We start from the raw sequence: 11,823 nt of genomic DNA, 5'->3' as shown, positions 1-11,823 counted from the left end.
TAATAACTCATAAAGTTATAGTAAATAATGATCAAAAGTTCATTTCGTTCAACATGAAACAGAGAAAGTAATATAGATTAATTTGTGCTTACACGAAATCTTTTACTTTGTGGTTTTTTGTTTACACTTTAAAGGAGATTAACTACCCCGTTTCTTTTAATGAGCTATGCTGTGAGTCCCACAAATTAACTGTTCCTTTCATTTCAAATTAAAAAATTCACATTTGACTTCCCATAAAAAATAAGAACATTTTGACTTTAATATTTTTAAATATTAAAAAACACATTATAATCTTGATAAATTAGTGTTTTTAATAACAAAAAGTAATATATGCCTATAAAAAATTTATTATTTAACATAAAATATTGAAGTCGTAGATATTTAAAAAAGAAATGTCTAAAAAGAACATAAAAACGTTCAACTTAGAGAACATTAAGTACGACCGCCCCTAATCTTCATCAAAGGCTCTTTAAGATTAGGTCCTATTCGCAGGGCTACCCAAATGGACTATACCATGTAGAGTGAGAGGGACGACGAAGACGGAAGGCAATCAATGAAGGAACCAGCCTTTGGAGTTCTACAAAGGGGGTTTAGGCACCCACGTACGTATAGACCCCAAAAAGCGCACCCATGGTCCTGAATTTACCCTGCATTAGCTTAAGTACCCAACCTTATCGCAGTGGAGGCTCTTGATTGGCAATTGACAAAATATCGGCGACGGCTTAAACCATACAGCAATTGGATTAAGAAATAAAAAGTAAAGGCCTTATGAAAGTCAACATGGACGTTTGTTGTTCTGTTTCTTTTTTCTAATCACAAAATAAATCCAACTTGAAGGTGCAGCCCACCGGTAAAAAGCTAAAATACTCCTTCATACTGATTGAATGCTACCAAACTTGTTGCTTTATTCATTATCACCAGCTTCATAAATTAAAGCATATTCCTTAAGAAATTGTTTTCTTGTAAATAAGCCGCAGCATAATCAGTTATCAACCTTGACCGATTGATTGCAATAATTGTGGAATCCTTGTTAATGGGGGGCGTCTATTTCTGCCTTGTGTCTTTTTTCCTTGTCAACAAAGCTGGGTTTGAAAACGATAAGGTTTAGAGTTTGGACTTGGTCCTGTTTATCCTGCCGTCCCCAACTTTCCTTGTCATTTTACCACCTGTCGATACAAACTAGTGTAATACACTGTGATTTGCACTGGAAATTAAGGGCACTTTACCAAATAGCCCTCCATTTTTCCAAGCGGCAAAAATACCATTAGTAAACACCCGAGAGGTCAGAATTGTTGGAGTGGGAACTCTGCCTTAAAGTCAAGTCAATAATACGCCAACCTTCTCTTTGATAAAAAGGGTCGCAAAACCAAAGCTTCTTCACCATTAACGTTTAGGGTTCTTGACAAGAGGCTTTTGCAACTGGCTGCTATTTATTTCTGCAACGAAAGATAAAGAGATGGTCAGGCTAGAGGTGGCGAGAACGGATGGAGGGGTAAGCAGTCAAGACTTGAGCAGTATGGTTTTTTTCTTTTGGGCAGCTTTAGTCGCCCTTGCTCTCATTACAGCAATCATGTTCTCCTGTGCTGGTGGCGCATCCAAAGATAATGCCTCCGCCACCCATACAGCTGCCTACGGTTCCACCTGCGCGGCTGGATGCGGCGCTGGCTGCGGTGGATGAACTCTTGCCACCAGTTAGCTTTCATGCATGCACGAGAATGGAACACTACCGACAAGGCATTAATTTCCATGTCTGTCAATTATCCTCGATCACTGTTGAACAAAATGTTAGGGCCGTGATGTACAGCGCATATCATCGACTTTCATATTTTTGTAATAAGCTAGCTGTTGACATGCTAATGAAGGGATGCATTGCAACCACAGCTTCCTTATCTACTTTTCACGTTCTAATCGGTTGTAGATTTTCTCAACTAGTTAAAATGTGCAATAAGCTGCCCGCATTATTTCCAACTTCGACCCCATGTTCGATTACAATTCCATCGCACTCGATAAGGCCATAAATCAGTTATACATTCCTATCTAATTACCTCAGCACTGCAGCCCTGAACACGATAGGGGTAGGAAAAAGCACAAAATCCTGGCAACAAATATTTTTCTGAAAAATGTAAGCTTAATTCATATAATCCAGACCAAGGGAAAGGGAAACTTGCACCCGACAACAACCCCAGTGCAAACTTCCAATCGCAGAAGAAAATTTTCGAATAATCTTTAAATATTTCATTTATTGCTCTAAAGAAATATCCAACATGATACTTTCACATGCTTTCAGACCAAGGAAAACGTGTAGCTCTTACATATTACTCTTTCAATGCACCTCGGAACCAACATTAGGGTCCCGGAAATAATACATAAAAGAATAACAAGGACGAAGCTGTATATGTATTTATCATCCTTTATTGTTATTGAACAGAAATATATCCTAAAACTCATGTTCAAATTTGATCTCATTATGGGATTTACATTCCACGGCTTTTCCTTATTTCGCTGGAAGATACATCCATTTGGAACCTTTCGGCTGGTATTGAGACAAACATATCTCTCAAATCTTCAGGTATATCAAGATCCTCAAGCACCTGTAGGAAAAACCGAAAGTTAGACAAAAATATAGCAATAAAAGATGAAAAACAAGCAGTTGTTTTCACAGGTGTCTGATGCTTGGCACACCTTAAAAGCACCTTCTACATTCCGACCAGCCACAATGAAGGTGCATCCTGTTCTTTTGCATCCAGTAAGCGTTTCTAGCATCTTATCATATCTTCCATCATAGTATTTAGGCTGTAAAGTAAGAGAAATAACTAAGAAAACTCAACTAACATATTATTCAGTGCTTCCAACCAAACTAGAACATGTTGCATCCACATCCATGCAGAATATGCAAACCACATTAATTATTTAGGTCACAATCCAAAGACTCACTGTTCTATCACAGAAAATTCATCACAATTTTGAGGAACAGAATTGGGGTCCACAATATTTGGTTTCTAAAAAGAAGCCAATTACAATCAGGATTAGAATACTTTTCATCTGCACTATTGCCAACAGAAAAATCAAGAAACAAAGGACAGAGAAGAAGATGGCAAAGGGATAGGTTGAACAGTAGCAGAGCAATTATCAAACACCAAGTTATGTTTGTCCACTCTATCTGATACCAAAGCATGCTGACCCTAAACCATGCCCAGAGGAATAGTTGTATACAAACTAGTTCTGCTGCAACATTTTCATTTAATCATATATCCATTATAGCTACTTTGACATCCAAGAAGGTAAAGTAGACATTTATTTTTCCCTGTTTTTACACCTATAAAGTTTATAGCCATCCTTCTCATAAGAATATCTTAACACATGTTACTCACTAATTATGCAACAAACCGTTTTGAACCTATGAGCTGCTATTATTCTCTTATTACAGAGGTGCTTCACCAGCTATTCCAGCTAGAAAATATAATAGGGTAATATTTTTCTTAAATCAGAGTAACAATAATTGTACTTGAAACTCTTAGCATCATTTTCTCAAACTTTCTCAAATAAGTTTCGTTGCAAATGACTTCTGTATGATATATGTGAATCTTTACACATTGGCACAATTAGTAGAAAACAAAAAAGAACTTCTGTGACAGACAAACATTTCATGATATGAGATCAAAAGATACAGCCAATTCAACAAGTCATTTTTAGATAATGAAATGATAACTGAAGCTGTGATTGAGACAATCCAAAATTCATCTTCTATATATTGTTTATGTGGCTCAAATATGCCTATAAAACTACAAAGTCCCTGTAACAGTCAGGTCTTGCACCTTAATTATCAAAGTAAACACACAAGGAAACTTGAAACTTACAAGAAAAGAGGTTTATTCACCATGAAAATTGCAATTCAAGATATTATGCATTAATATTTTAATTCGAAACTTTGAACTTTAAAACGATCTATTAAACAATCCTATGACTCAACATAAACCAAGCATAGCAAACAAAATCATGATATAATGCCATAAATTTAAAGCAATTCGAAGTTTCATACATTGATAAGCCTCACTGCAGTGTCTGCACCAATAACAAAAGCACTCCCTGGAAAAAGTTCAGCTTTCCTATAGAAATAAGGCTGATTGGAAACTATTACCGTCTTTCCTGCCATTAGGGAAACACAAGCCTCATCTCAATTCTTAAAAAAAAAAAAAATGGAAGAAAGAATACTAACATCAAAATAGAGGCAGTTAGGAAAAACTAACCCTGCCCAGATTATATATGACAGATACAACAAAAAGTGATACAACACACTTTTATTTAAAAATATAAATTGTTAAAAGAAAGAAATTTACCCAAAAAAACCAGTAACCACCTTGACTACAGGTACTTGTATCCTATCCCACTTAATTACCAGGCATCAATAATCCCCCCATAATTTTCAAAAAAAAAAAAAAATAAATTATCCCCCTGCATATGACAAATTTGTGATTAAATGTCCTTTGTGAAAAAGCATACGTCCAGTGCAGTTAATGAACAAATGCATGATACTTATAACATGTTATAAACTTAAAATGTTAACTTTCACATTCACTCAACATGAACGTGACTTCTGAGAACACCAACTGCTATTAATATGCATGTTATAAAGTAACATTTTAAGCATAAACTCTTCACAACAAAAAACATCTTGCCTATTTCCATCTCATGATCCATGCTCACTCATGCAGCAAATTATATAATACACACAAAGTTTTAACATTCAAGGCATCACAATTGACACCAGATATACATTACACGCATAAAGGCATATAAAGAGAGTTTATAAAAGTACTCAGCCTCACCAACTTTTTCAAACTGCAAAACACGGTCTTTTATTTGTGATATCAACAGTGGAGGTTTGTCAGCATTGATGGCAGATAATTCAAAGCACGGATATCCATTGCCACAAATGCTGCATCAGGGTGAACCTTTAATGAGTAACTGGTTATGTATGGCTTACAAAACGAACACTAACTCATGAAAAATAAGTGTTGAAATGTGTGATAAATAATGAAGAAATGAGAGGCCTGTGAGATCCTTGATCTTAACCTTTTTAACAGGTTTCCCAACAGCCAAACTTACCTTTCTTTGCAAAATTCATATAGACAGCCCTCTGAATTTCATTTCGGAGATTTTCAACAAACAGGCAAATTTATCCACTTGCCAGCTAGAACTAGTTTGATGAAAATGACCAAAACAAATAATTTCTAAGACAGAAGCTACGCCAAATGAATCATAAGTGAGTTAAAATCTTTAGAAATTTAAGTTTCTAAACAAATTCACAAACCTAGTGGCAACTTCCAAGAGCTTGAGATGACCATCATGTAATGGATTAAAGGATCCAGACAGTATTATCTTCCTATCAGCATTTGATGTATCTGTCTCAGCAAAGCAGTTTCCATACTGTAAATAATAGGATAAAAGATATACTTAAAAAGAAAAGAACCAAAGTGTCAAACTGTTATTATAGTTAATTCAGCCAAGGGTTGAACCATACCAGTTGAAAACGGATAAACCTTAAAGCAAATTTGCCCATTTATAAGTTGCTCTAACTCCTGATCTTCATCGAAGAACCTTTCACATTCATCCGCAACTTCAGATTCAGTCAACTCAGAATCAAATGTGGAAGGGACTTTGCATGCATTAGCAATTGCCTGTAGCCACATTTCCAAAGCATTAAAATCAACAAGAAAAGAAGTTCGAAAAGAAATTAAACTATAGCATTTATCAAAGAGATGCAATATGACAAAGTTGACAACTCAAGAGCCATCAGATACTTTTCTTTTTACCTTTCCTACAATTTTTAAGTCTCGATAATTTCTAGAAAACATTATTGAACAAAATAAGCATTAAATATAAATTCTTAAGATATATCTTCAAATAACATAAATGTATACATTACACACCTTCAGTAGGAAGCAACTTGAGACCTTTTCTTCCTGATCTCGACTCCTCAAGCCCTAGATGACTCAGTATCAGATTAAAAAAATGCACAACCAGTTGAAAAGAGCATTTTAATAAAGAAAAAGTAATCATATGGTAATTACCTTTGACAGAGTAACTGTAGATGCCCAATGTCGATCATGTGTTCTTGTTGACAAGTGAAACCTAGACAATTAAAAAGAGGGATTAACAACCACCTTGCAAACAAGGAACAATCTGCAAATCCAAAGATTCATGAGAATATAACATTAACTCTGCTGAAGTTTGCAGATATAACTGCTTTAGCACTCCAAAATGGCATTTGCTATACATGTTTATAATTTTTTTATTTGTCTGCATCCATACATGTAGTCAAAGCTTCTTATTTGTACCTTTGATTTATAATTATTTTACGACTTGCCAATGAGCAATGAAATCATGACCTAACAGAAATGCAGCCCCAGTTCGCGTACATAGGGCTGACCACCAGTTGGCCACCAGTCGGCCAACACCGCATGGCCAACTGATTCCAACGATCAGGCCAATTCTTCAGCGCCGGTTGTGATGCCGGTTGAGGGAGGTGGCTACCATAGTTGTTCGGCTCGGTCATCAGCGGGGAATCCCTTCCCCCAACACCGACCAAATAACTGACCCCCTTTTTTAAGTAATATATTTATATGGGGTGGGAATTACATATTTACCTCTCACCCTCCACATTAATACCCCTAACCCCACCCCCAAAACCCTCCTTCCCCTTCCCGCACCACAGCCGCAGCCGCACCCCATCCCCAAGCCTTCCTTGCCTCGCCTGAGTCTCCTCACCAACTGCACAACTGACCTCATAACCAACCAACCGTGGTTGGTCATGCTTTGGTCAGTTCCCCACTAGTGTCGGTCAGTTTCCCCACCCTAGTCGGCTTGGTCAGTTGCGGCTCCTCCATGACGAAACACCCACACTGACCAATGCCCAGCCCTATGTACACACCTACACTTAAAAATCCTGGGATTGAGATTAGGCATCAAGAATTGAAGTTAAAGTATCATCACAATCTACAATATTTATATCTTTCCAAAAAAAATGAATGAATTTGGAACACCACCTCCTAAACCCAACTTAAAAAAATAAAAAAAAAAAAAAAGGGAGAGAGGGAGAGAGACATGAACTTAGTCATTGGTTCAGACATTTGGCTGATTTTTATGTTCTTATTTAATTGTAACGAAAACTAAATATTAATCCAAGTAGCAAGCACAAATCAAAAGGCCATCATTACAACCTGCAATAGCATTATCCAATTAAAATTAACATAACCACTTGACCAAACTGCAAAGGGATCACTGCATATCACATAACGAAGGATACATTTGGAAGAAACAAACCTATGGTCCCCAAGTTTAGGACGCATGGTAGCCAAAGAACCGGTAAACCCCACACCAAGAACTGGAGAACCTATTCAAATAGTTAAATACAACCCATGTTACACAAAATTGGCCGCAATCCCATTTGGGACAAACAATTAAAGTAGCTTAAGGCCTGTTTAGTTTTGCAAAATGTCTTACATTTTCCTCTAGATTTTTATCCCAAATATGATCAATAAAATAGGGTCAATATCTAAATTTAGAAAGTTGAAAAACAAGGGTTTCCAAAGTTCAATAAAATAATTTAAAACAATTGTTCAGTCTTCTAAAAATTGGAGAACAAGCATCTCCAAACTTAAGAATTTTCCATATTCAATTGATCATATGTAGAGCAAAAGTGGAGATCGAAAATAGAAGGCATATTCCAAACTAAATGTAGCCTTATGTTCTTAAGCATAAAAAGTAATGACAGTTTAAGTTTTTTTCCAAACTAAACAAGTGATTTAATTAAGGATTGAGAATAAAGCAAAGAATGAAATTGAAGTTACGAACCTGGAGAAGATAGCTTCAGCGCCCGATTATAAGCAAGCAAAGCCATTTCATCGGCAGTTTGTTGGCCACAATACTGGGCAGGAATCTACACCGCCAACGCTGATTAAGCGATTGTTTTATAAAACCAAAAATATAAAAGGTGGAATTTGTTCTTTGTTTTCAAATAAAGAGAAAAGAAAGAAGAGAACCTTGGCAAGTAATTGGATCATTGACATTCTGGAGTATGGTACGACAGCTTCCAGCACCGTATTTGAAGCTCCAGGAACTGACATTAACCATCCTAGAGCCTGCTTAAAATTTTAAATTAATCGCTGTAATTAGTGATAATAATTCAGATTAAAATGTTAATTTTTTTAATAGAAAAAGAAAGCAATTTTGCGGAGATTAAAGAAAGAGAGAGACGAGAGAGGCGCCGCCGGAGAGGTAGATGACGGCCTGGGTGGGGGAAGAGTGGATCGATTCGACGACTGCTCTTATGCAAGCGTCAGTCATTTCTTTGTCTCTGTATTCCACCTTTCCTGCTTCTTCATGATTCATCTCCTCTTCCGTCCTTTTTCATTACTCCCGAATATTTTACTTCAACGTTGTCGTTTCTGTACCCCACTTTGCGTAGAATTGCAGCCCCCAAATCTCCGACCCAATTCACCTTACACAATTCGGACCAGTCCAAAAAGTCAATTGCTCGAGACCAGCTAATCTAAAATCCGAAATGATTTTTTTAATAATGATATTTTATTTATTTGAATCTACAAGAAAATCAGAGAAACCTGTAATTCACCAAACTAAAATAAAATCCCGAAATGATTTGGTTTGGAATCAAAATAGTAAAAATTTATTTATGCATATGCCGAAGTCCTTCTTATAAGGACAAAGATAGTGCTATAATAAATAAATTGAGCTGCCTTAAAAGATGATAAAGAAAAAAATTAGAGTTGTTCTTGAAGTATTAAATGTTTTGCCACGAGAGGTGAGGAATATAAATTAAAGACAATGTAAGAAAGTGTAATAGGTGATACACTAGAGAATAAGGTGGAAAGAGATAATATGAGAGAGAATGTGTTTTGGAAAGAGTTTGGAATGAGCTTTTAAAGAAAATATCTAAGATTTTATATTTCTAGTGTGTCATTGATGAATTGTCATGACTACTAAATATATATACCAAGTAAAAGTAGTTATTAAGAAGCGACTGGTTAGAAAGTATTTATTGTATGTCCTAGGAAAATCATATTTATGAAGTACATGTTCATCACAAGAACAACAAGTCTATTATGAAAGAATACATCCATCATGGGAATAATAAGTTAAGCAACTGCATATATTGGGTACTGGGAGGATATTTTGGTTTAATAGCATAATGGAGTTTAATGACACTTAACTATGTGTCTTGTGTTTGTTAAGAAGGATGTTCAAGGAAAAGCATTTGTAATTCAAGGAAAAGTTAAGAGAAAAATCTCTTAATTACTTCAATATTCGAGCTATTAAGTCAAACTCTTGAAAATATCCAAATGATGAAAATAACTCATGAACTCAATTACTTATTTTGAGTTACTTTCACTATTGTTCACGTGACATAACTTTTAATACTTGTTCTTCTTTTGTAAGACAACTCTTAAGGAAATAACAAGTTTGTCAAAATGAGACATGTATATTTTTCCCTTTGCATGAGAATTCTTGTTAAAAGAAATTCTCATGCATAAGTACTAAAAATAAAGTAGAATAAAAATGTAATTTAATATCTGTAAGCTTGTTATGCAATTGCTATTGTATTGCATGTGAAGTATTATTATTATTATTATTATTATTATAAAAGAAGAAGAAGAAGAAATTGTAAAAAATAACCCTCCTCATAAACTCATTTTAGAAATAGCCTTTAATATAAAGTTTATTCTTTTTATCCGATTTTAGCCATGAGATGACAAAAATATCCTCAAAATAATTTTAGAAAAATTACATGCTCTGAATTTCTTTCTCCCCCCATTCATTTACTGTGCTCCCCATTTTTCTCTTTCACCATCTGGCTCTCTTTAATTTTACCACCATTACCATCTCTTTTTATTTATCTTTTATCATCTCACCATATTGTTATCGATCTACAAACCAACAAGCATGATAATGGAACGTAACAACATATTTTGGGTTCACTGGTTTATATTCACAAAACTCTCTCTATGTCCACCTCTCACCATCTCATCATTGATCTACAAATCAAAAAGCATGACATAGTGAGTAACAATAGGTTCTTAAGTTTATTGGTATTGAGCTTTTCAATGATTCTAATCTAGTATAACATGCCTTGGCATGTAATAAAGTGATTCATGCTTTGACATGTAACATCATTAGAAAGAAGGAAGTTTTGACATGTAATAAATGGGGCTGAAGCTTTAGCCTTAGCATGTAACATCTGATATTGAACTTTTGGTCCTAACATGTAACATTTAGTACTGAAGTTTTGACATTAGCGTGTAACATTTTCTACTAAAGTTTTGGTGTGTAACATTTTCTTCTAAAATGTGTAATATTTTTTTTGAATATGGCGTGTAACAACAACTTTTATTAAACACAGCATGTAACTTCCTCCTTTGTATTTCACTACAATATAAACTCTTGGAATTAAGACGTGTAATAACTTTTTTTTCAACTTTAACAATATTTTTTTTAATATGACATGTAACAACAATATTTTCTAAACATAGCGTGTAACTTGTTCTTTATCTTTGTATTTCACTAGGATATCAACTCTTAGAGTTAAATACCTTTACGATAGAGATAAAGCTTAAAATTAAAAAAGAATTTGACAAAAAAATGAATATATAGTGAAAAATTATTCAACGCTAAATTGGGATAAAACGAATTTGGACAAAGATATTATCTTGAAAAATTATTCAACGTCAAACTAGCATAAAATAGATTTACACAAAAACATGTTATCCAAAGTTCTCTAATTTGGATAATTAACTTTTGGGTTATTTTGTTTGTTATATTTCCTGTAATTATAAAAAAAAAAACATAGCATTTAGCATTAGTAGGAAGAAGGAAGCTAAAAACAGAGAATACGACATTTGAATATGAGGAAGTTTCATTAGTACGACGCTTGAATATGAAAAAGTTTCATTAGGGGTAATTTTGTTCAAAAATCTTTTCTCTTGGCTATAAATAGTTAGAATTAAAAAGAATGTTATTTTCGAAAACACCTTATCTTTGAGGGCTAAAAAAAATATCTTTTATTATTATTATTTGCGTAGCATTATATGAGGTATGCCAACATGTTGCTAGCAAAATAATTTCTAAATAATTAAATGAGAGTAATGCACTATCTTATAAATATTACTGTGAAACTCTAATTTTTCGTATTGTGGAGTTTGGTAAATATTTGAACTCTTTATGAATTATTTTTGGTGATGATTGCCAATGAAAATTTTTTGTCATTTGATGTTCAATCTCTCTATAACATTACATTCATGGAAGAATGATGATTGCAAGAATGGGTGAAAAAAAGGAAACCAAAGATTTCCAAGTCTGAGCTTGAAAGGTTGATTCTAAAGTAAGAGAGGTTGATTCCAAGGTGTACACGAACCTTAGATAGCTACTAGAAGTGTCAAGAATCGACCTCAAGCAAGGAAGGCTTGATTATTGCAAGATGGAACACTTAGAATAGCTTATAGAAACTTAAGAATCGATCACAAATGGCTAAAGGGTCAATTCCTACAAGTTAATTAGAGTTTCTAAACAAACTACTAGAACTTAAAGAATTGATGTCTAAGAGTCAAGATCGACTTTCGCAAGTCTAGAAGCATACTGGAACTTCAAGAATTGATGTTTAAGAGTCAAGAATTTGATTCTCGCAAGTCTGGAACTTCAAGAATTGATGTCTGGAAATTAAAAAAATCGATTCTCAAGCTACAACGTGGAAAAAATATTAAACCCAACTCAAACTCTAAAATTTATTTTTCACTTTTCCAACCTCTAACT

The 11,823-nt window shown here is 34.4% G+C and overlaps 1 protein-coding gene across 2 annotated transcripts; it reads right to left on the bottom strand.

Annotated features, from left to right (window-relative positions):
• Window positions 1-2,220: 2,220 nt before the first annotated feature.
• Window positions 2,221-8,795, bottom strand: LOC110427674 (Nucleotidylyl transferase superfamily protein). Of its 2 annotated transcripts, none has more exons than XM_021443221.2 (12): window positions 8,257-8,795; window positions 8,043-8,141; window positions 7,855-7,939; window positions 7,324-7,393; window positions 6,072-6,132; window positions 5,931-5,963; window positions 5,522-5,678; window positions 5,312-5,402; window positions 4,827-4,936; window positions 4,040-4,146; window positions 2,683-2,793; window positions 2,221-2,591 (listed from the first exon to the last, which is right to left on the bottom strand). In XM_021443221.2, exons 1-12 carry the CDS (start codon window positions 8,389-8,391, stop codon window positions 2,475-2,477), a joined length of 1,176 nt encoding a protein of 391 aa, XP_021298896.1. In that variant the 5' UTR covers window positions 8,392-8,795; the 3' UTR covers window positions 2,221-2,474. The 2 variants fall into 2 exon arrangements, with proteins under 2 accessions (XP_021298896.1, XP_021298894.1); XM_021443219.2 differs by having other exon boundaries at window positions 5,931-5,984; window positions 8,257-8,788.
• Window positions 8,796-11,823: the final 3,028 nt, after the last annotated feature.

The sequence above is a fragment of the Theobroma umbraticum genome, unplaced genomic scaffold (assembly GCF_002168275.2).
Source record: "Theobroma umbraticum cultivar Fairchild unplaced genomic scaffold, ASM216827v3 scaffold_2.0, whole genome shotgun sequence".
Classification (NCBI taxonomy): domain Eukaryota; kingdom Viridiplantae; phylum Streptophyta; class Magnoliopsida; order Malvales; family Malvaceae; genus Theobroma; species Theobroma umbraticum.
The sequence above is the reverse complement of the archived record's forward strand: the minus strand, read 5'-3'. Positions and strand labels throughout refer to the sequence as shown.

Excerpts from the sequence above, each read along its gene's own strand:
- LOC110427674 (XM_021443219.2), bottom strand. The coding sequence starts at position 8,391 with ATGAATCATGAAGAAGCAGGAAAGGTGGAATACAGAGACAAAGAAATG. Across the intron at positions 7,394-7,854 it reads GCTGAAGCTATCTTCTCCAG|GTTCTCCAGTTCTTGGTGTG; the intron begins GTTCGTAACTTC and ends CTATTTGAATAG. Across the intron at positions 2,794-4,039 it reads CTGCAGTGAGGCTTATCAAT|CCTAAATACTATGATGGAAG; the intron begins GTATGAAACTTC and ends CTTACTTTACAG.